This window comes from Globicephala melas, chromosome 11, assembly GCF_963455315.2.
Source record: "Globicephala melas chromosome 11, mGloMel1.2, whole genome shotgun sequence".
NCBI classification, from domain to species: Eukaryota; Metazoa; Chordata; class Mammalia; order Artiodactyla; family Delphinidae; genus Globicephala; species Globicephala melas.
Window position 1 is genome coordinate 89529966 of NC_083324.2, and position 24204 is coordinate 89554169.

The 24204-nt window shown below is 39.6% G+C and overlaps 1 protein-coding gene across 1 annotated transcript in view; it reads right to left on the reverse strand.

Annotated features, from left to right (window-relative positions):
* Nucleotides 1-1288: 1288 nt before the first annotated feature.
* The window catches only part of STMND1 (stathmin domain containing 1), a 35199-nt gene continuing 12283 nt past the window's right edge, over nucleotides 1289-24204 (reverse strand). The window contains 6 exon segments of the mRNA XM_030881169.2: nucleotides 1289-1465; nucleotides 2187-2313; nucleotides 6352-6356; nucleotides 15630-15688; nucleotides 15691-15780; nucleotides 20967-21147. Of these exon segments, the coding sequence (XP_030737029.1) occupies nucleotides 1289-1465; nucleotides 2187-2313; nucleotides 6352-6356; nucleotides 15630-15688; nucleotides 15691-15780; nucleotides 20967-21147 (639 nt within the window).

The window sequence follows — 24204 nt, forward strand, 5'->3', positions numbered from 1 at the left end:
ATGAGAGACGGCCACCAACCCAGACCAGGGGCTTCAGAGGAAGTGCTGTCTGAGTGGAGACGTGAGAAACAAGAAGGCATCAGGCAAGTAAAGCAGTGAGACGGGGAGAGGGGAAGGAGGGAACAGCATGTGCAAAGACGCAGAGGCTAGGGAATGTGCTGAGCTAGAAGGTCAGCAGGAGCGAGTTATGAAAGCTGAGAGTCTTACCAGCCAGAAGAAGGCGGCTGGACTTTACCTTGACCATAAAAGGGAGCCAACAAAGGGTTTCAGCAGAAGACCATTGAACAGGGACTTCCCTGGTGGTCCAGCAGTTAAGACTCTGCATTCCCAATGCAGGGGGCCTAGGGTTCAATCCCTGGTCAGGGAACTAGATTCCACATGCCACAATGAAGATCCCGCATGCCACAACTAAGACCCGGCGCAGCCAAATAAAGAAATAAATATCAAAAAATAAAAAAGAAGACCGTTGGATAAATACTAAGAAGACTGTTGTAGTCATATAACTGAAAAATGGTCGGGTGGTCTGAACAGGTAATGACAGGGGAAAGTATGAAAAGGGATGCAAGAGATCTTCACAGAATGTAGACTCATAAGACCTGATAACTTTTTCATTTTTCATATGAAGAAAACTCCATACTTCATTTAATTCTGAGAGGTGGATTTTGCTTCCTTAGGCTATATGGATGAAGCTATAATTCAACCAACTTCAGGATATTGCTTTAATCACAACACAACACAAAGAGAATTAGAAAAAAAACACACCTAAACATAGAGCATAAGAAGCATACAGATCATTAAAATACTGAACACAAATCCATACAATTTGTCTTAAAAGGACCCTCAGAGGGCAGACACAGCCAAGAGGCAGGAACCAAAAAGAAGGATTTCATTTGGCATGAATACATTAATGGAAGCTGAAAGGTGCTCATAAATGAAAGACATTTTCACATGTTGGAAGCCACACTGAAGGAGAATGACAACTTTATAAAACCAAAGCTAGTCAAATCTTCCTCTTCTTTTTTTTAAGCTAACATAGTCATTTGGTTTACTCAGCTAAGCTCCAGCCCAGGCAGCTCTCACAGTCATTCCTAAACCCAAGGCACATCCCAGTGGGTCAGACAGTCAAAGAAAACATGAGACATACTAAGAAAGTCACACCTGGGGGAAAGGAAGCCTTTTCACGAAATTCACATAAAACGGCTCATTAGAATACGTCATCTGCTTGGTTGTAAGACATGTCTGACTCCACGACCCCGATACCTTCGTACCTGTAATTTCTATCATTCTATCATTTCAACAGCTTTCCTTCTGGCAGGTCAGAGGGTTCAAACGCGGCACAACTCACAGTTTTAAGTCCTTCTGCAAACGGAGCCTCCTTCCCACCTGCTTCAGCTGAATCTGAATGATGGGCTGGGGGCAGAAGTCGGTCACTCCGCAGCCTTTTTCTTATTTCTTCTTCTTTAGTCTGAAAAGCAGTATTAAAGAGTGAAAACAAGTCCGAGTGACTTTCTCCAAGTTCTCATAACTACTGCCTGTAATGAACATTCCTGGCTTCCCTATTTCATTATGCAATCATTCGACAAGCAGAGGTTGAGGAATTACTGTTGAAGAAGACAGAGCCAGCCGCCAGCCCCCACCCCATACCCTCCAGACACCCTCCAGACACCCTCCAGACATTCCCTCACAGGGCTGTGGTCTGTCCTTGCTCTCTGAGAGGCCAAGTAGAGACACCGAAGTAAAGGCTGTCAGACCAGAGCTGTGAAGGCTGGTTCCGGCAGAAGGGCAGACAGAGGGTTTATGGGCACCATGTGTGTGTAAATGTTGTAGAAGTTGTCTGAGGGTCTGCACGGCCTCCTCTCATCTCCCATCCTCCACCTGGGACCTCCTGCCACCCCTGGCCCCAACTGAAGTTTCTCTTTTTTTTAATAGGAAAAAACACCATGCTTATTTCTCAGAAGTGGATTTTGCTTCCTTAGGCTACAGGGATGAAACTGTAATTCAACCAACTTCAAGATAGTGCTGCATTTCTTCACCACACAAAGAGAACTTAAACTAAACATACAGCATAGGAAGCATAGAGATCACTAAAAGAATTAATACAATCCACGTAATCGGTCTTTAAGCTGGCGACTGGAGAGGATGCGTGCGTTTCAGAGGCAGTGCCCCTCACGCGAGACCTGGGCTACCTTCCTGCACTCCTCCACTGCCTGCATCTTCTCTTCTATGTCCTTCATCAGGAAATCTTTTATTTCCTTTTTGATTTTAAGTTTTTTCAGCCTGGCTGGTGGCTTTCTCAGCAGCTTCTCAGTCATGCTTACGTGCAGAAAGACACTTTTTAAAATGCAGAAACAAATGGATTTATTAGCAGAGGAGAAAGATGAGAGAGAGAGAATAAACATTGTTTAAGGTTTTAGTCCTAAAAATCTAAACAGATTTTTGGATAGATTTGTAAAAATAATTACGTGAAAACTGGTAACAGCTGAACTCATCCCTAAAGACTTTATGCCTGGTAACAACAGAACTAATTCCTAAAGAAAAAATATCTATTAGATGTCTAGGAAAAAACAGGCTATTATCAAAAAACATGAAAGAAACATGCAGTGATGGAGGAGGGCTCTTGAGAAGTAAAAAAAAAAAACCTGGAGAACAAATAAAAGATGGGAAAAGGTGGCGAATGAATGATGCATTTGTAGTTCAAGGTAAAAAGTTAAACCCCATGATTTTATAATATTCCATAAGCTACAAATGACTTTCATTTGGGGTCGAGATTAGTTTTAGGACTTTTGGTCTGGTGAAAGAGAGAATTAACACTGGTCTTTGCTGTCAGTACTTTACAAATGTTTTCATGACAATTGAAAAAATCCCATACTATTTCCTGATTGACTACCGTTTATATGTTTAGAGCAGTGATAATGACTTTGATTATAATTTCTAGTTATTAAAAAAGGTTACACTGTTGTAAAGGATTTATAAAGTTTAATTTTTTAAAATTGGTTTTTAAAAATAATATACCTTGGTTATAAAAAAATTAAAATGATACAGAAATAGTCCCCTAATTCTCTGTTTAACCAGCTGGCCCCCAATCCCACTCATCAGCACGAACCATTTTAAAGAGTTTGGTGTGTGTCCTTCCAGACATTCTCTGTGCACATATACATATATACACATATATTAACAGTGCACCTGTCATGTTCAACCAATCAATGGGATTATACCATATACACTGTTTTGCAATTTACTTTCTTCATTTAATTTAATATGGACATCTTTCCAGGTCAGTATATAAAGTATATATAAAGAGTTATTAAACTGTCTTAATGAACACCAAGCCTTCATTATAAAATGAACCAAAACAGGCAGACCTCATTTTATTGTGCCTCACAGATATTTTGGTTTTCTTTGTTTTACAAATTAAAGATCTGTGGCAACCCTGCGTCGACCAAGTCGCAGGTAGGCGCCATTTTTCCAACAGTGTTTGCTCACTTTGTGTCTCTGTGTCACATTTTGGTAATTCTTGCAGTATTTCAAATTTTTTCATTATTATTATATTTGTTATTGTGATCAGTGATCTTTGATGCTACTATTGCAAACCGATAATGACTCGATGAAGGCTCAGATGATGGTTAGCATTTTTTAGCAATCTAAGTATGTTTAAATTAAGATCTGAACATTGTTTTATTAGACATAATACTATTGGACACTTAACAGGCTACACTATAGTGTAAACGTAACTTCTATATGCGCTGGGAAACCAAAAAATTCGTGTGACTCGATTTATCGTGATATTTGCTTTATTGCAGTGGCCTGGAACCGAACCCACAGTATCTCCAACTAGGTACTCCTGTATTATTCTAGATAATTTCTCTAAAGACTTTTAAAGACAAAGGAGCTATTGATATCCATTGTCATATCGAAAAGACGGTCTCTTCAGATTGCAGTACTGTAGTTACTGAGAAAGTAAATCACACAAAGACAGACAGGTCAGCATAGCAGGAAAGGGTACCAGATCCAGACACATACAGCCCTGGGTTTGAATCCTGGCTTGGTCATGGTGTGGCTTTGCATGTGGCCGTGCAGACCCTCTTAAACTCCGTAAGCCTTCCCTTCCTCATTTATAAAATAGGTTATATTTCACAGGATTTTTTTAGAAAAAAAAGAGGAAAATCTTTGCCAACTTGGTCTAGCAGGCAGATCACTTCTCCGGTTGAGGCACTGACTGGTGCATCTCTCGTGCCACGTCTGGCACAGAGAAGCGAGGCCCAGCCACCAGTGGTCAGAACAGAGCAGGCAGTGGGATGGGCCACGACCCTGGATCAGTCAGGGGAGGAGGGGAGCCTGCCGAATGGTGTACCAGGGTCGGCCGAGACGCAGCCCCTAGGGATTTCCAGGTGGTAGCGCGAACTCTTCGGGCAAAGGAGGGTGGGCAGGAGGGCGCCCAGCCCATAGTCAAGGAGTACTGGGATGTACAGCCGGTAGGAGAGCGGGAAGAGGCAGAAGAAGAGGAGGAGAGAGTTGGACAAGGAGAAGGAGAGATGACGGAGAGGATGAGAATTATGTGGACCAAGAGGAAGAGGGGGACGATCCTCCCGAGGGCAGGGTACTAGATTCTGCTGCTGATTTTAAATTGGGATACTTTTTCCGCCAACTTATGATCCCAAAGTCTGTATGGTTCTAAAGAAGAGAGTGAATATCAATATGAAAACGCTGATGACAAGGATGGGAATGAAAAACCAGAAGAAGGACTTAAAATGGATACGGTCTCAGCAGAGGGCAGCTCTGGAGAACACAGCTGGAAGGCATAAAAGAAATGGACGGCAAAAGAAAGACGCATTTGCTCTTCACGGATATTCTAGTCTTCGTTAGCCCAAAATACCAATTTTGTTTCAAAGTTCAACACCCCAAAATGATACTAACTGACATCTGACTTTACTCTTACCTTTTAGAGATAACAGTATTGTTCACATTGAAAATAAAAGCTTGTTTGAAATGAAAAAAATAAAGAGGAAAGTATACAGTAGCCACTCAATAAATGGTAATTACTTATTCAGTGAAAGCAGTGACCTTTTTCAATGACAGCACACAGAATCACAACCAAATACAGTTTTTGTAACGAAGGGGAGAAATGAGACTCAGAATCCCAGGGGCCAGCAGGCAGGAGGCCTGGGCTCTGTTTAACCCCGGGTCTACTGCTAATACGCACTGTGTGACCTGACACAAAGCACTTCTCTTTGGACTCACTTTTCTCAAAACTATACCATATAACGCTCCTCTGCAACTTGCTGAGGACGGCTAGGGTTCCTTCCAGCTTTAAAACCTATGATCCTTGGCAAGAATCCTTCTAAAGGATAAACATTTATTAAAGTTCTGGTTCAGCTGCAGCCTTCAGACACTTTTATGTGATGAGAAACTTTTCACTACAGGAAAACTGGGAGATGTTTGTCAAAGCAAGTTCCCCTCCCCCATCCTTGTGTCATCTTTTATGACAATTGGCTTTTAGGCTCCCTGCTGACAAAAGCCATCTGCTAAAAAGAAGGGACATGCTTGCTGTCCCTTGCTGTCCCTTGGAGGCTCAACTAGAGATACTGTGAAATTAGGATGAAACAGTTTTGGGGGGAAGTTCACTCACAGACGGCTAACAGAGAATGGAATAGTCATCTAAGATCCAATAAAGCAAGTCTCCCTCAGGCTTACACAGGAGTCTGAGCCTTGATTTAAATCATGAGATCAACAGTTTCAAGAGAGCTTGGGCTTTCTGGTTTGGCTGACCTCTTCCTGTGGCTTTATCCCAAAATGATGCATAAGAAATCATGTACTTCCTTTCCCTTGTGGAAGTTAATCCTACCTGTGCAGCCCTTGTCCTTTCTTGAGTTTGACACTTTAAAGAAAAGCACTGAAAGACCTGAGGAAAGCTATCTGTATTCTTTACCACTGGATTTTATAAAGTCAGGAGTTATCAATCGTTGGCACTTAAAAAATGATAGCATTATATGATCACATTATACGTAGAGAGGTACTACCCATAGAAACGCTAAAAAAAAAATTAACTTTAAAACCTATAGAAGTTACTAGTTCAATTATTCTCTTTAAGAACACCAGCAGGGGATGGAACCAAAGATGCTGTGATAAGAAGGGGATCTCGTTTCTAGCCAACCTGCTTGTATACATTACTTCTTGCATCTGCTGTGTCTTCCTCAGAGCTTTCCTAGTTAATTATTGACCGACAGATAAACCTACCCTGGCTATGTTCTCTTAATAGGAGTCTTGTGCATAGAATAAGCCGAAGTTTCTCACAACAGATCGGTCACTCCTGCTCTGCCACTGTCAAGACCTCCTAAGATGGTCGCTCTGAGCGTTAACTGCCATTCTTTTGTCTTTACCCTGGTCAACTTCCTCCTCCTTAAAAGACTCCCCATGAGGTTCAGCAAATAATGTTACTGACTCTGATCCATTGTCAACACACTCCCAAACTGTACTGAAGGTTATCAAGGACAGAGGTTGCCTGGAAAAGGGAATCAACTTAGACTAGAGACAGAAGGGATCAATAGAGGATTGAGAGTCTTGTGTAGGGAAACCCAGAACAGCAGAAATGAGTTTGGATGAAAAACACCTGAAGTGGTTAATACCTATGTGGATAAATGAGAGCCACTCCCATCTCTTTTAAGAGATCTGTACCAATCCATACATGTATTTACATGTGTATATAAAACTAATATACATTTATAATACAGCCACTGCAGTCTCAGTAGAATGTTTTAAAATATACTGGAAGATTCACTTAGTCTGATAATTTAGCTTCTTAACATCGTATTACTTACATATCATTATAATTCTTTCTGAGTGAGCGTAACATCTATTAGCGCGAATGTGCTTGCAGGCAGGTTACCCAGAGGGGCTATGGAATGGCTGTAGTACTGGCTAAAAAGCAGATGATGAAAAAAATTAAGAAAAAAGACGATAGGGGGCCCTGTGGATACAGATACTGCTGTAGACTTCTAAGAAGAGACTAGCTCATAGGGGAGTCCCCTTTTCAGCATCCTTTATTATATTTCACTCTAAATGATAACTGAATTAAAGATAACAACCTGGCTAAGACAGGGACAGATCTATGTCTAAATTCCCTTGTATTTATATATAATATTGGTCTACACAAGGAGCCGTGTTTTTAAGTATTCTCACTTCTATTGTTCTGTTTTTTTCTCATAATATTTCACTTAAAGTTTTTTTTAAATGAATGAAGAAATGGTGTTCACATGTCTGATTGGATTCATCGTATTGTAGTATCTGCTGACATTAACATCCTTTTTTTTGACTATCCCCTTTTTGTTTCCTTTGTCTCTTTGTTTCTTAGTTAAAAGTATTAACTGTCTCAAAATATTATCATTTTCAGTCCTTCAATATTCATTCTCATCTTTTTGTATTGGCCTCAGAACTTTCCCCCGAATATCCAAGACATCTGGTGTCTGACACACATGTTCTCAGCTACAGCTGGATTGAAAGAGACTTTACCTGTGACACTGAGCAATTATACCCCTTCATTTCCATACGCTTCCTGGGTATCATCTTAGTCCTATAGTGAACACATGTTCTATTTTCAGGAATATTTTAGGACTCTCTTTCACAGTGAATGGGGATTTCAGTTTCGAAAGCTTTAACCCTTCCCAGCTTGATAATGGATTTGAGGGCTTGGTGTATATTTTTATTGAAACTTCATGGCAACGGTTCTCAGTCTGGGCTGCCCACTGAATCACCTGGGAGCTTTCAAAAGCACCTCATTCTGGGCCCACCCCAAGCCACTGGTCCCAGGAGTTTTGAAAGTTTCCTGGGTGATGCAAATGTACAGATTAAGGACTGCACTAGGCAATAAGATGCACAGCTGTGCGTTACAGCTCCTGCCTGTTGCAAGTCTGGCTTTTGTTGGCCATCTTGGCCCAATTCCAAAGCAAAAAAATAATAATAATAACTGTGTTATTCTTTTTTTTTTTTTTTTTTTTTTGCCGTACGCGGGCCTCTCACTGCTGTGGCCTCTCCCGGTGCGGAGCACAGGCTCCGGACGCGCAGGCTCGGCGGCCATGGCTCACGGGCCCAGCCGCTCCGCAGCATGTGGGATCTTCCCGGACTGGGGCACGAACCCGCGTCCCCTGCATCGGCAGGCGGACTCTCAACCACAGCGCCACCAGGGAAGCCCAACTGTGTTATTCTTGCCTACCTTTGCAGTCCTGTCACATTTAAATCCTTCTGAGAACACTCCACCAACGCCCCTGACAACCATTCTATTTCTACGTAATACGAATAGGATCACAGTCTTCATCTTTGGCTCTCTTAATGATGTTACTGAAAGTCAAGCCTGTAGTTTTCATTTCTTAATAGATACGTTTCCTTCACAAGGTAGCTTATATTAATTAACCTTGCTGGTGCCCTCGCAAGGTCCGAGTCTGAAGTCATTCATCTCCGGCACTGAAATCACTGAAAAATGTTTTAATGTTACTCCCACTGATGTGAGCATCAAGAGTCCATAGCATCTCTCTTCAGAAGGCTTGCTTAGCTACTGTACGTTCCCACAATCTATCCTCCTCCAGATGGCTCTGTCTTTTTTTTTTTTTGAATTTTTGAATTTTATTTTATTATTTTATACAGCAGATTCTTATTAGTCATCCATTTTATACACATCAGTGTATACATGTCAATCCCAATCTCCCAATTCATCACACACCCCCACCTCCCGCCACTTTCCCCCGTTGGTGTCGATACATTTGTTCTCTACATCCATGTCTCAATTTCTGCTCTGCAAACCAGTTCATCTGTACCATTTTTCTAGGTTCCACATATATGCGTTAATATATGATATTTGTTTTTCTCTTTCTGACTTACTTCACTCTGTATGACAGTCTCTAGATTCATCCAAGTCTCTACAAATAACTCAACTTCATTCCTTTTTATGGCTGAGTAATATTCCATTGTATATATGTATCACATCTTCTTTATCCATTTGTCTGTTGATGGGCATTTAGGTTGCTTCCATGACCTGGCTATTCTAAATAGTGCTGCAATGAATATTGGGGCACATGTGTCTTTTTTTTTTTTTTTGCGGTATGCGGGCCTCTCACTGTTGTGGCCTCTCCCATTGCGGAGCACAGGCTCTGGATGCACAGGCTCAGTGGCCATGGCTCAGGGGTCCAGCCACTCCGCGACATGTGGGATCTTCCTGGACCAGGCCACGAACCCGTGTCCCCTGCATCGGCGGGCGGACTCTCAATCACTGCGCCACCAGGGAAGCCCCACGTGTCTTTTTGAATTATGGTTTTCTCTGGGTATATGCCCAGCAGTGGGGTTCCTGGGTCATATGGTAATTCTATTTTTAGTTTTTTAAGGAACCTCCATACTGTTCTCCATAGTGGCTGTAGCAATTTACATTCCCACCAACAGTGCAAGAGGGTTCCCTTTTCTCCACACCCTCTCCAGCATTTGTTGTTTGTAGATTTTCTGATGGTGCCCATTCTAACTGGTGTGAGGTGATACCTCATTGTGGTTTTGATTTGCATTTCTCTAATAATTAGTGATGTTGAGCAGCTTTTCATGTGCTTCTTGGCTATCTATATGTCTTCTTTGGAGAAATGTCTATTTAGGTCTTCTGCCCATTTTTGGATTGGGTAGTTTTTTTAATATTGAGCTGCATGAGCTGTTTATATATTTTGGAGATTAATCCTTTGTCCGTTGATTTGTTTGCATATATCTTCTCCCATTCTGAGGGTTGTCTTTTTGTCTTGTCCGTAGTTTCCTTTGCTTTGCAAAAGCTTTTAAGTATCATTAGGTTCCATTTGTTTATTTTTGTTTTTATTTCCATTACTCTAGGAGGTGGATCAAAAAAGATCTTGCTGTGATTTAGGTCAAAGAGTGTTCTTCCTATGTTTTCCTCTAAGAGGTTTATAGTGTCCAGTCTTACATTTAGGTCTCTAATCTACTTTGAGTTTATTTTTGTGTATGGTGTTAGGGAGTGTTCTAATTTCATTCTTTTACATGTAGTCCAGTTTTCCCAGCACCACTTATTGAAGAGACTGTCTTTTCTCCATTGTATATCCTTGCCTCCTTTGTCATAGATTAGTTGACCATAGGTGCGTGTGTTTATCTCTAGGCTTTCTATCCTGTTCCATTGATCTATATTTCTGTTTTTGTGCCAGTACCATATTGTCTTGATTACTGTAGCTTTGTAGTATAGTCTGAAGTCAGGGAGGCTGATTCCTCCAGTTCCGTTTTTTTCCCTCAAGGCTGCTTTGGCTATTTGGGGTCTTTTATGTCTCCATACAAATTTTAAGATTTTTTGTTCTGGTTCTGTAAAAAATGCCATTGGTAATTTGATAGGGATTGCATTGAATCTGTAGATTGCTTTGGGTAGTATAGTCACTTTCACAATATTGATTCTTCTAATCCAAGAACATGGTATATCTCTCCATCCATTTGTATCATCTTTAATTACTTTCATCAGTGTCTTACAGTTTTCTGACTACAGGTCTTTTACCTCTCTAGGTAGGTTTATTGCTAGGTACTTTATTCTTCTTGTTGCAATCGTAAATGGGAGTGTTTCCTTAATTTCTCTTTCAGGTTTTTCATCGTTAGTGTATAGGAATGCAAGAGATTTCTGTGCATTAATTTTGTATCCTGCAACTTTACCAAATTCATTGATTAGCTCTAGTAGTTTTCTGGTGGCATCTTTAGGATTCTCTATATATACTATCTTGTCATCTGCAAACAGTAACAGTTTTACTCCTTCTGTTCCAATTTGTATTCCTTTTATTTCTTTTTCTTCTCTGATTGCTGTGGCTAGGACTTCCAAAACTATGTTGAATAATAGTGGTGAGAGTGGACATCCTTGTCGTGTTCCTGATCTTAGAGGAAATGCTTTCAGTTTTTCACCATTGAGAATGATGTTTGCTGTGGGTTTGTCGTATATGGCCTTTATTATGTTGTGGTAGGTTCCCTCCATTCCCACTTTCCAGAGAGTTTTTATCATAAACAGGTGTTGAATTTTGTCCAAAGCTTTTTCTGTATCTATTGAGATGATCATATGGTTTTTATTCTTCAATTTGTTAATATGGTGTATCACATTGATTGATATGCATGTACTGAAGAATCCTTGCATTCCTGGGATAAATCCCACTTGATCATGGTGTATAATCCTTTTAATGTGTTGTTGGATTCCGTTTGCTAGTGTTTTGTTGAGGATTTTTGCATCTATATTCATCGGTGATATTGGTCTGTAATTTTCTTTTTTTGTAGTATCTTTGTCTGGTTTTGGTATCAGGGTGATGGCGGCCTCATAGAATGAGTTTGGGAGAGTTCCTGCCTCTGCAATTTTTTTGGAAGAGTTTGCGAAGGATGGGTGTTAGCTCTTCTCTAAATGTTTGGTAGAATTCACCTGTGAAGCCATCTGGTCCTGGACTTCTGTTTGTTGTAAGATTTTTAATCACAGTTTCAATTTCATTACTTGTGATTGGTCTGTTCATATTTTCTATTTCTTCTTGGTTCAGTCTTGGAAGGTTATATCTTTCTAAGAATTTGTCCATTTCTTCCAGGTTGTCCATTTTATTGGCAGAGAGTTGCTTGTAGTAGTCTCTTAGGATGCTTTGTATTTCTGTGGTGTCTGTTGTAACTTCTCCTTTTTCATTTCTAATTTTATTGATTTGAGTCCTCTCCCTCTTTTTCTTGATGAGTCTGGCTAATGGTTTATCAATTTTTTTTTATCTTCTCGAAGAACTAGCTTTTTTATTGATCTTTGCTATTGTTTTCTTTGTTTCTATTTCATTTATTTCTGCTCTGATCTTTATGATTTCTTTCCTTCTGCTAACTTTGGGTTTTGTTTGTTGTTCTTTCTCTAGTTCCTTTAGGTGTAAGGTTAGATTGTTTATTTGAGATTTTTCTTGTTTCTTGAGGTAGGCTTTTATAGCTATAAACTTCCCTCTTAGAACTGCTTTTGCTGCATCCCACAGGTTTTGGATTGTCATGTTTTCATGGTCATTTGTCTCTAGGTATTTTTTGATTTCCTCTTTGATTTCTTCAGTGATCTCTTGGTTATTTAGTAACGTATTCTTTAGCCTCCATGTGTTTGTGTATTTTACGTTTTTTTCCCTGTAATTGATTTCTAATCTCATAGCATTGTGGTCAGAAAAGATGCTTGATATGATTTCAATTTTCTTAAATTTACTGAGGCTTGATTTGTGACCCAAGATGTGATCTATCCTGGAGAATGTTCTGTGCGCACTTGAGAAGAAAGTGTAATCTGCTGTTTTTGGATGGAATGTCCTATAAACATCTATTAAATCTATCTGCTCTATTGTGTCATTTAAAGCTTGTGCTTCCTTATTAATTTTCTGTTTGGGTGATCTGTCCATTAGTGTAAGTGAGATGTTAAAGTCCCCCACTATTACTGTGTTACTGTCGATTTCCTCTTTAAAAGCTGTTAGCAGTTGCCTTATGTATTGAGGTGCTCCTACATTGGGTGCATATATATTTATAATTGTCATATCTTCTTCTTGGATTGATCCCTTGATCATTATGTAGTGTCCTTCCTTGTCTCTTGTAACATTCTTTATTTTAAAGTCTACTTTATCTGATATGAGTATTGCTACTCCAGCTTTCTTTTGATTTCCATTTGCATGGAATATCTTTTTCCAACCCCTCACTTTCAGTCTGTATGTGTCCTAGGTCTGAAGTGGGTCTCTTGTAGACAGCATACAGATGGGTCTTGTTTTTGTATCCACTCAGTGAGCCTGTGTGTTTTGGTTGGAGCATTTAATCCATTCACGTTTAAGGTAATTATCAATATGTATGTTCCTATGACCATTTTCTTAATTGTTTTGGGTTTGTTTTTGTAGGTCCTTTTCTTCTCTTGTGTTTCCCACTTAGAGAAATTCCTTTAGCATTTGTTGTAGGGCTGGTTTGTTGGTGCTGAATTCTCTTAACTTTTGCTTGTCTGTAAAGCTTTTGATTTCTCCATGAATGTGAATGAGATCCTTGCCGGGTAGAGTGATCTTGGTTGTAGGTTCTTCCCTTTCATCGCCTTAAATATGTCATGCCACTCCCTTCTGGCTTGCAGAGTTTGTGCTGAGAAATCAACTGTTAACCTTATGGGAGTTCCCTTGTATGTTATTTGTCATTTTTTCCTTGCAGCTTTCAATAATTTTTCTTTGTCTTTAATTTTTGCCAAGTTGATTACTATGTGTCTCGGCGTGTTTCTCCTTGGGTTTATCCTGTATGGGACTCTCTGCGCTTCCTGGACTTGGGTGGCTATTTCCTTTCCCATGTAAGGGAAGCTTTTTACTATAATCTCTTCAAATATTTTCTCGGTCCTTTCTCTCTCTCTTCTCCTTCTGGGACCCCTATAATGTGAATGTTGTTGCGTTTAATGTTGTCCCAGAGGTCTCTTAGGCTGTCTTCATTTCTTTTCATTCTTTTTTTCTTTATTCTGTTCTGCAGCAGTGAATTCCACCATTCTGTCTTCCAGGTCACTTATCTGTTCTTCTGCCTCAGTTATTCTGCTATTGATTCCTTCTAGTGTAGTTTTCATTTCAGTTATCGTATTATTCATCTCTGTTTGTTTGTTCTTTAATTCTTCTAGGTCTTTGTTAAACATTTCTTGCATCTTCTTGATCTTTGCCTGCATTCTTTTTCCGAGGTCTTGGATCATCTTCACTATCATTATTCTGAATTCTTTTTCTGGAAGGCTGCCTATCTCGACTTCATTTAGTTGTTTTTCTGGGGTTGTATCTTGTTCCTTCATCTGGTACATACCCCTCTGCCTTTTCATCTTGTCTATCTTTCTGTGGATGTGGTTTTTATTCCACAGGCTGTAGGATTGTAGTTCTTTTTGCTTCTGCTCTCTACCCTCTGGTGGATGAGGCTATCTAAGAGGCTTGAGACTCCTGTCTTTTCTTTTTTTTTTTTTTAATAAATTTATTTATTTATTTATTTAATTTATTTGGTTGCATAGGGTCTTCATTGCTGCATGCGGGCTTTCTCTTGTTGCAGCGAGTGGGGGCTACTCTTTGTTGCGGTGCGCAGGCTTCTTATTGCAGTGGCTTCTCTTGTTGTGGAGCACAGGCTCTAGATGCGCAGGCTCAGCAGTTGTGGCTCACGGGCTCTAAAGTGCAGGCTCACTAGTTGTGGCGCACGGGCTTAGTTGCTCCAAGGCATGTGGGATCTTCCCAGAACAGGGATTGAACCCGTGTCCCCTGCACTGGCAGGTGGATTCTTAACCACTGCGCCACCAGGGAAGTTCCTGTCTTTTCTTTTTGACCCAACTTTTATTTTCTGACCCCCAGCGATTCACCTACAGCAAGAAAAAAAATCTCTCCTTGTCCTTTCCATATTAAAGATGCATCATTTTTTAGTACTTTGAAGTAAGATAAGGTACTCGAAAATGCCTTGCATCCTGATAGCTAGCCTTGTGCAAATGTAAATTGTCATTATGTTGGCATCAGTTTTTCCATTATGTGGTCCATTTTTACCTTCCCCTCAGTCCCTCTTATTATTGGCAGCCTGATAATATCATTCATAAGGCTTAACAAACTTCTTTCCTTGCCAAGTACTTTCTTGCCAAGTACTTATTTTTCCTTCTTCAAAAGAAAATGCCACTTTGGCTTTTATTTATGAGTTCTCAGCAGGTCCCACACACAGAGAAGGAAATTACCTTTATTGAAACACTAAGTGACTTGGTCTAGGTGCAAACTTGATTTCACTAATGAATCTTTTTATTCCCTATTGACTGTTTTCCCTACAACACAGGGGACTGGCCACCACTAAGGTGCCTTTGATATAATTTCTGGTCTCAATTTCCATCACTTCTGTTTCTTTCTTTTCTTTCCTATTCATTTTCCCTTATGCCTCTTTTCTGTGTTATTTCTTCTTCTTATCTTCCTTCCTCTGTCTATCCTTTAGGATTACTGGTACTGCTGGCAGTGGCTTAAAAAGAAACCCAAACCAATGAGAACTAAACAGAACAACAGCAAATCTGCCATCTTCTTCATAGGTTTATAAAGAAGTTATTAAAAAGTCAAGAACTCAAGACTTTGGCCACGACAAGTTAACATCAGGCTACAAATAATGCTCACACTACAGAAAAACAATGATAGATCAGTCAAGATGAATCAACAAAGAAAATTAAGGGTATAACAATTTTTATCATTGTATTTATTACCTCATGGTTGACCTCAGGGTGTATATATAAATGTATACATGTATCTATTTTAGCTTTGACATTTAGGCCTATTTTCTTATTGGATAAGTCAAGGTTCAGTTTTATATTCACATGCCTAGTACACAGGCAATGTTTAATAAAAACTGCTGAAAGAATGAAGGCATTTTATTCAATGGGGCTTATCATGTCTCAAATTTGGTAAAACCCAAGATATGTTTCATTGCATTCATTAATCATTAACAATCAGGCAATTCCTGAATCCGTAGAGAAGGATGGTGTGCAGAGGGGTGAGGGAGTTTATGGGAGAAAAAACTGGCTTAGATAAATGCCGTAATCTGTACTGTGACACTAAGATGCATATTGGTGGAAAAAATAACTCGTGATCAGTCATATTCTGTTGCTATTTTAACTATAAGCTACTGTTAATTACAAAATTACTTGCCGTGACATCATATGATTCTCCATTTCTAAATATTTTGCTGGGGCTTTGTATTATTCCTTAACAATTAACTCCTCTAGGATGTCTGATGACTTTTGTTGCTCTCGATTCTCTAAGGGTTGGGGTTTATGGATTAATCCACTGATCACTAGGTCTTCCAAAGGAAAAGAAAAAAGCAGAAAAGAAAAAAGAAATTTAAACACGAAGATTTTATCAATCAAATGCTAAATACATGCCTTATAAATCATGCTAATTAACTCTTAGTCTCAACACTTGTACCTAAATATCTGTTTCTACTACAAATCTTTATAATCCTTTGAACTTCAAATCCTTAATGTTCTTACAGAGGATACACATCAACATAATATACTGTTTACTTAGCAGGTCGAATATTAACATAACAAAAAGTCTTTGTGCCGCTATGTACTACTTTTTTGTTGTAACGACACTTACACACTTGGGTACGATTATACAGGTTCTGTGCAATAATTATGAAGCTAAACCATAGCCACGAATGAGATAGTCTTTCAGTGACTCTGAGTTGCAGTTTGGTTTCTATGCTTTGTATACAAAGGATAAACAGCGTGATGTTGCCAAGAGACTTCTAGTTCTGCAACCCTGAGTTTACAATTACGCCATCTGCTAAATCTACATAAGTAAAAGCATGCCTTTTTGAAAAGAGTCTTTGAACCAAATCAGAATTGGAGTCGACTGGTAGCTAAATTTTTATTCTAAAAATGGCGCTGAAATAGTTTATAGGGGAGCACTAATGAGAGAGACCGCTCCCATTACACATCACCCAATTATATAAATAAGCGAGCAAGCATCTGTTTTTACAACCTCATAAAATAAAGGTGCAATGAGGGGTCCTCAGAAATGAGCTCTCTTCTATTTTAAGAAGTCCATTTCATCCAGTGGATGGAATCTTTTTATGAAAATTTCTAAACCCACTGGTTAACAAAGACAGTTTTCATGAATTTGTAATGGGAAGACAGGAAAAACACACACATGCGCACACACACACACAAACCAGATGTCTCTCACTTCAGAATATTAACCTTCCTAGTGTCAGAGACTTCTCTAATTGCCTGCTGCAGTTAACCCCAACGAATTTCCTATAGTCTTATCACCTTTCCAGTGCTATGTCTTCCACTCATACACATGTTTGAAATAGAGTCAGTTCTCATTTTAAAGTGCTCTGTACAGATTTTGGTACAGAGTAGTAAATAAAGCATGGGTTTCAAGGAGGTAAACTAGAAACTAAAAGAACAGAAAAAAATCAAGAAGAGGTGAATCCTCTTCAAGGAATTAGAATGAATTATTTGTTAGAAGCTGGGCTTATCTGCAAGGGTCAAAATAATAATAATAATGAGCATTTATTGAGCACTCATGTGCCTGGCACCATATTAAGTACTTTATGTTCTTTGTAAGATCTAATTCAAACATAAATTCTGTGACAGAGGTGTTAGTATCTCTTTTTTTTTTTTTTTTTGCGGTACGTGGGCCTCTCACCGCTGTGGCCTCTCCTGTTGTGGAGCACAGGCTCCGGACGCGCAGGCTCAGCGGCCATGGTTCACGGGCCCAGCCGCTCTGCGGCACGTGGGATCTTCCCGGACTGGGGCACAAACCCGTGTCCCCTGCATCGGCAGGCGGACTCTCAACCACTGCGCCACCAGGGAAGCCCAGTATCTCTATTTTATACATAAACTATATGAGAGAGGCTAATTAACTTGCTCAAGGTGACACAAGTAGTAAGTGAATTAACTAGGATTTGAATCCAAGTCTATTTGACATTAGCATCCACGCTCTTCACCACCTCACTGTACTCCTTCCCAAATAGGTTATGTATCAATAAATGGCTCCCTCTGGTCATGGTCCACTTCTTTCTCAGGATGTTCTTAAAAAGAATGTCATCGTTGACATCTGTCACTACCATAACAGAATTATTTTAACCATTTCTAACCATTCTTTTCTGAGTCTACCAAAGTACTTGGCTTGACATTTACAGTAGCTCACTTATACAGAAATCCCTGGACTACATCAGTCATTTCAGCTAATATTCATGATTTCTTGGGACACTGAAGACTATTGGGGGAATGTTTAAAAATAACATTGTGCTTCTTTCTGATTATAAAAGAAATACGTAGTTATCAGAGTAAACTTGGAATATATAAAAAAGAGTAAAGAGGAAAATTAAAATGTCCATACTCTTACCTTTCAGAGGTTGCCAGTTAACATATGAAATTTAATTTTTATAAATTTGACATCATACTGAACATCCAGTTTTATTTCTTATGTAGTTAATATTTACAGTAGCATCAGTTCATGCCATTAGAAATTTCATAAGCCTAAGTGTAAAAAGTGAAATTATGCAAGAAAACATGGGTGGATTTGTCTTTAATCTTGGTGTAGGGAAAGGCTTCCTAGCTATGTCTCAAAATCCAGGTTCAATGAAAGAAAGATTGATAACTTTTACTACATTAAAAAAAAACCCTTCAGGGGCTTCCCTGGTGGTGCAGTGGTTGGGAGTCCGCCTGCCGATGCAGGGGATGCGGGTTTGTGCCCCGGTTTGGGAGGATCCCGCGTGCCGCGGAGCGGCTGGGCCTGTGAGCCGTGGCCGCTGGGCCTGCGCGTCCGGAGCCTGTGCTCCGCAATGGGAGAGGCCCGCGTACCGCCAAAAAAAAAACAAAACAAAAACAAAAACAAAAAAACCTTCAGAATGGCAAAAAAAACCACAGTAAAAGTCAAAACTAGGTATCACGTACCTCCTGATTTGATGTACTAATAAGCAGGATACAATATCATTTTTGGTATTCTCGCTAAAAATGCATATTCTGAACCTAATCATGAGGAAATATCAGACAAACCCAAACGGAAGAATGTTCTACAAAGTAAGTGGCTTATATCTCCAAATATATCAAGGGTTTAGAAGACAAAAAAAGGCCAAGGAATTGTTCCGGATTAAAGGAAACTGAAGTCACACGACAACTACATTAAACGTGTGGTTCTGCATTAGATCTTGAACCAGAAATTTATTTCCGAAGGACATTTGTGAGACAACTGACAAAATTTGAATAGGTGAGTAAACAGCACTGCATCAGTGGTAATTGTCTGATTTGGATCCTTGTACTGCAATTTTGCAAAGAATGTTCTTGTTTTTAGGTAATGCACACTGATATATTTAAGAGTAAAGTATCATTATGTCTGTGACTTACTCTCAGAAAAAATATAGATGTATATGGGAGAAGCGGGGGAGAGGGAAGAGGGAGGGAGGGAAGAGAGGGGACATTGATAACACAAACGTGGTACAACATTAACTTTGGGGGAATCTGGGTGAAAGAATACAGGCATTCTTTGTTTTGGACAACTTTTCTTATCTGAAACTTCTCAAAATCAGAAGTTCTTTTTGTTTGTTTTGTTTTGTTTTTGTTTTTGGCCGTGCCATGCAGCTTGTGGGATCTCAGTTCCCCGACCAAGGACTGAACCCGGGCCCTCGGCCGTGAGAGTTCAGAGTCCTAACCACTGGACCACCAGGGACTTCCACAGAAGTGTTAGTTTGTTTTGTTTTTTTACTAAAAGGAAATACTTGGGAAATGTTAGTGTGAAACTTGAAATTTTAAAAAATTTTTATTGAAGTATAGCTGATTTACAATGTGTGAACCTTGAAATTTTTAACAAATATACTCTGTAGCTGTGAAGAGCAGGGATGCAGAGAGGAGACAGAGAGGAAACTGGGCAGAGAACAAGTCGAAAGCTCAGGGTACCGGTTCTTATTCATCCTGTGGGAAGAGCTTTCCTGAAAACAAATTTACACTACATTTTGAAAACACCTGCTTTGGTGGTTCAGTCCCTCCCCCGCTGGTCTCTCTTAGCACCATCCTGCTTACCTGGGGCCCTCCCTCCCCACACTGCTTTCAACGGTGTACAAATGGCAGGACTGCCTGTCCAAGGGCACCCCTGTCCTCCTAACAATCCCTAGTCTGTTAACACATGGATATTGAGTATTCGTGTTGCAGTCTAGGAGGGATTCTCATCAAGAGAGTCATCAGAGAGAAAAAATACATGTGCTGGCCCAACACAGAGGTAGAGAAAGAGGCCATCCCTGCCCTGCATCCCCCATCTCCTCCTTCATCCTCAGAGGTCATGCTACACCCTATCAGAAGCACAAGACGAGGGCAAGTGTGAAATTTGCGATGGACCTAGAGAATACTATGCTTCGTGAAATAAGTCAGAGAAAGAAATATACTGTATAATACCACATCTATGTGGAATCTAAAAACTAACACAAACGAATGCATATGCAAAACAGAAACAGACTCACAGGTATAGAAAACCCACTAGTGGTTACCGAAGGGGAGAGTGAAGAGGGGAAGGGCAAGATAGGGGTAGGTGATGAAGAGATACAAACTACTATGTATAAAATAGATAAACAACAAGGACATTTTATAGCCCAGGGAATTACAGCCATTACCTTGTAATTACTTATAATGGAGTATAAGCTGTAAAAATACTGAATCCCTATGCTGTACTCCTAAAAACGAACATAATATTGTAAATCAACTATACTTCAATTTAAGAAATAAATAAAAAGCGTATTAAAAAAGGAAATTTGTCATAACCCGAGCTGCCACAAAAGTCCAGGAAAAAGAATCTCACTTACTATCCAATCTATTTTCCAACTCTAACTGGTCCCTAGGGAAGAAACTACAGCAATGAGGAAGGAAAGCCTCCCCCTACCCCAAATAAGTCTTCCTTGAAGTCTGTTAAGTTCAATTTGTTTCAAAGGCTGATGAAACAGAAACAAGAGCTCTTAACAACAGAAGGGTAACTCAAGTAAAGTGAAAACATACCACAGGAAAAACCACAAATAGTTTCTAAAGAACACACCAGGTCAACATCACATCTTTTATGTTTTTGAAAGATATTTTTATTGTACATTTGCTTATAACTCTGAATGTGGAGAGACAAGAGAAAAAGTTTGATGCAGATTTTACTTAATTTTTCAAATGTAGAACTTTGCCTTGGAAAGAGGTTAACATAGTGCAAGTTTTGAGGAATTTAACTAAAGCCTGTGCAACTCGTATTCCCAAGGCCTTATCCCAACCACCAATAAAGGCTCTTAGTTTAAAAAAAGATAGTTTTAATTATGTCATCAACAAGAAGATTAACGGTTAGTATTACTTACCTAATGAAGGCCTAAGGCTATGTCTTGGAGATGCGACCTTGACATTTGAAGCACTGTCTGGTTCACAAAGCTGTGATAAGTCACCAAACACACGTTATAAAACATATTCAGAGAAACAGTATTTTATATAGATCAACATGAACAGGGGCTGTTACCTGAATTTATTCTTCTGTTTCTTTCACTAGGAAATGGGGAACTTTCTGGAATGGTTCCAGGTAAGCTTCCCCACTGGGCCTGCTTGTCCAGGCTTCCAGGGCTGCCCACATTATCCTTGGGGAGCATAGTTTCAATCTGGGGTCTGAAATTCTCCCCGGAATAAGCCACACAGACATCAGCCTGTGAAAAGGAAACGGCTCTGTAAGAGTCAAGATTTCTTAAAAGATGAAAATGCCACACAGTCTGCTTTGTGAATAGCTGAGTAGTACCCAGCACCCTGTCAATGTGACCTTATGTGGCAAAAGGGACTTTCTTTGCAGGTGTGATTCAATTAAGGACCTTGTGATAGCAGGAGTATCCCAGGTTATCTAGGTGGGCTCTGAATGTAATCACAGGTGTCCTTAGAAGAGGGAGGCAGAGGAAGATTTGATCACAGAGAAGGAGATGGTGATGCGATGTCAGAAGCACGGACACAGTTGGAGGTGCTGCAGTACCAGCAATGAAGATGCAGGAAGGGCCACCAGCCGAGGAACGCAGGAATGCAGCTCTAGAAGCTGGAAAAATCGAGGAAAAAGATTCTCTCCTCAGAGCCTTTGAAAGGAACCAGCCCTGCAAACATCTTGACTTTCGCCCAGTGGAACCAATTTTGGACTTCTGACCTCCAGAACTGTGAGGGAATAAAATTGTGTTGTTTGAAGCCACTAAACTTACATTAATTTGTTATAGTGGCAGTAGGAATCTAACACAGTGACTAATAGGAATCTACCAGGTACAAGCTATCATGCTGAGTATTCTGGAGGGCACCAAGATGAACAAGTTTAATCATCAAATGTGAAAAGTAAAGACACTGCTATGTATAAAGCCTTTTTATTTATTTATTTTTTAACATCTTTATTGGAGTATAACCACTTTACAATGGTGTGTCAGTTTCTGCTGTATAACAAAGTGAATCAGCTATACATATATCCCCATATCCCCTCCCTCTTGCGTCTCCCTCCCACTCTCCTTATCCCACCCCTCTAGGTGGTCACAAAACACCGAGCTGATCTCCCTGTGCTATGCAGCTGCTTCCCACTAGCTATCTATTTTACATCTGGTAGTGTATATATGTCCATGCCACTCTCTCACTTGGTCCCAGCTTACCCTTCCCCCTCCCCACGTCCTCAAGTCCATTCTCTACATCTGTGTCTTTATTCCTGTCCTGCCCATAGGTTCTTCAGAACCATTTTTTCCCCCTAGATTCCATATATATGTGTCAGCATACGGCACTTTTCTCTTTCTGACTTACTTCACTCTGTATGACAGACTCTAGGTCCATCCACCTCACTACAAATAACTCAATTTCGTAAAAGCCTTTTTAAAAATGAAACTACCATTATTGTTTTTGTTTCAATCAGACACTAATCTAGGCTTTGCTGTTATGGTATTTGGTAGATGTGGTTAACATCTAAAATTAGTTGACTTTAAGCAAAGGAAATGATCCTCAAATAATCTGGGTGGGCCTCATCCAATCAGTTGAAGGCCTTAAGAGTGGAACCGAGGTTTCTCTGAGGGAGAAGGAATTCTGTAGACGCAGCTTCAGCTCCAGCCTAGCTTTCTGGACCACCTATTCTGTTGTATGGGTTTTGGACTTGCTTTGCCAGCCCTTATAATTGCATAAGCCAATTCCTTATAACACATCTATTTATCTATCTGTTCATCCATCCTACTGGTTCTGATTCTTTGGTAAAACCCTGACTGATATAGAAACACAGTAGAAAATAAGAAGGACCAGTCCCTAGACAGAAGCATTATTGACATCTTAGTATATAACTTCCCAAATATGTTTGATTATATAACTATAATCTTTAAAAATAAATTGGAATTGGCCAGTAAGCATATGAAAAGATGTTCAATATCATTGGTCATTAGGGAGATGTAAATCAAAACCATAAGGAGATATCACTTCACACACACTAAGATGACTATCATGAAAAAGACACATCATAAGAAGTGTTGTCAAGGATGTGGAAAAATTGGAACCCTTGCACATTGCCGTGGGAATGTAAAATGGTGCAGCCACTTGGGGAAATGATTTGAGAGTTCCTCAAAAATTTCCTCTTAACATAGAGTTACCAGATGACCCAGAAATTCCACCCCTAAGTATATGCCCAAGCAAAATGAAAACGTCTGTTCATACAAAATCTTGCACACAAATCTTGCACAAATCTTCATAGTTATTATTCAAATATCTAAAAAGTGGAAACAACCCAAATGTCCAGCAACTGATGACTAGATAAATTAAATGTGGCCTATCCATACCAAGGAATATTATTTGGCAATAAAAAGCAATGAAGCTTTTTATAGACTTACGTGTATCAGTAGATACATGCTACAATACAGGTGACACCTGACAACATTATACTAAGTGAAAGAAGCCAGTAACAAAGATCATTCCACTTACATGACATGTTCAGAAGAGGCAGATTAATAGAAACAGAAGGCGGATTTAGTGGTTTCTCAGGAAATGCCTGTTGGCTGCCAATGGATAGTGGTTCGTTTTAGGGGGACAAAAGTGTCCCAAAATTAGCTTGTGGTGATGGTTGTCAATTGTGCATTTTAATGGATGAATTGTATCCATATATGTGGTTTACATTTCAATAAAGCTGTTTAAAAAACAAAAGAAATCAGATTATATATTAAGTGATATATTGTATTTCTGTAACCTTTGTTTTCTAGTAACTATTATATATCAGAGACATTTCCCTATGTCAATACATATAGGTCTATCTCATTCTATTTAATGGTGAGAGTAGTTGTTTATTTGACAATTGCATTGCAGTCCATTATGTAACTAAACCACCTACTGAAGGACATCTAGGTTTCTAACCTCTCAATATAATAAACAGAACTGGTATAATATCTCTGCATATACATCAGTGTGAACTCACCCAATCCTTCCATGAGAATAAATTCCTAGATGTGGACCTGCTGAGTCAGAGGATATACATACTTTATATTAATATGTGTTTCCAGAGGGCCTTCTATAAATCCTGCACTGACTTACAATCCCACCTTCTCCTTTTAAGGATGTCTATTTCTTCATACCACAGTTTCACTGCTTGTAGATAGGCTGAAACATGGCATAAAAGGGGCTGATAGGTGATTTAGTAAACCACCAACTCCAAAATGCTGGTGCATGTCAAATTTTTCATAATTCCACAGTAAAAGAAGGAAAATATAAGGAGTCTTTCATGA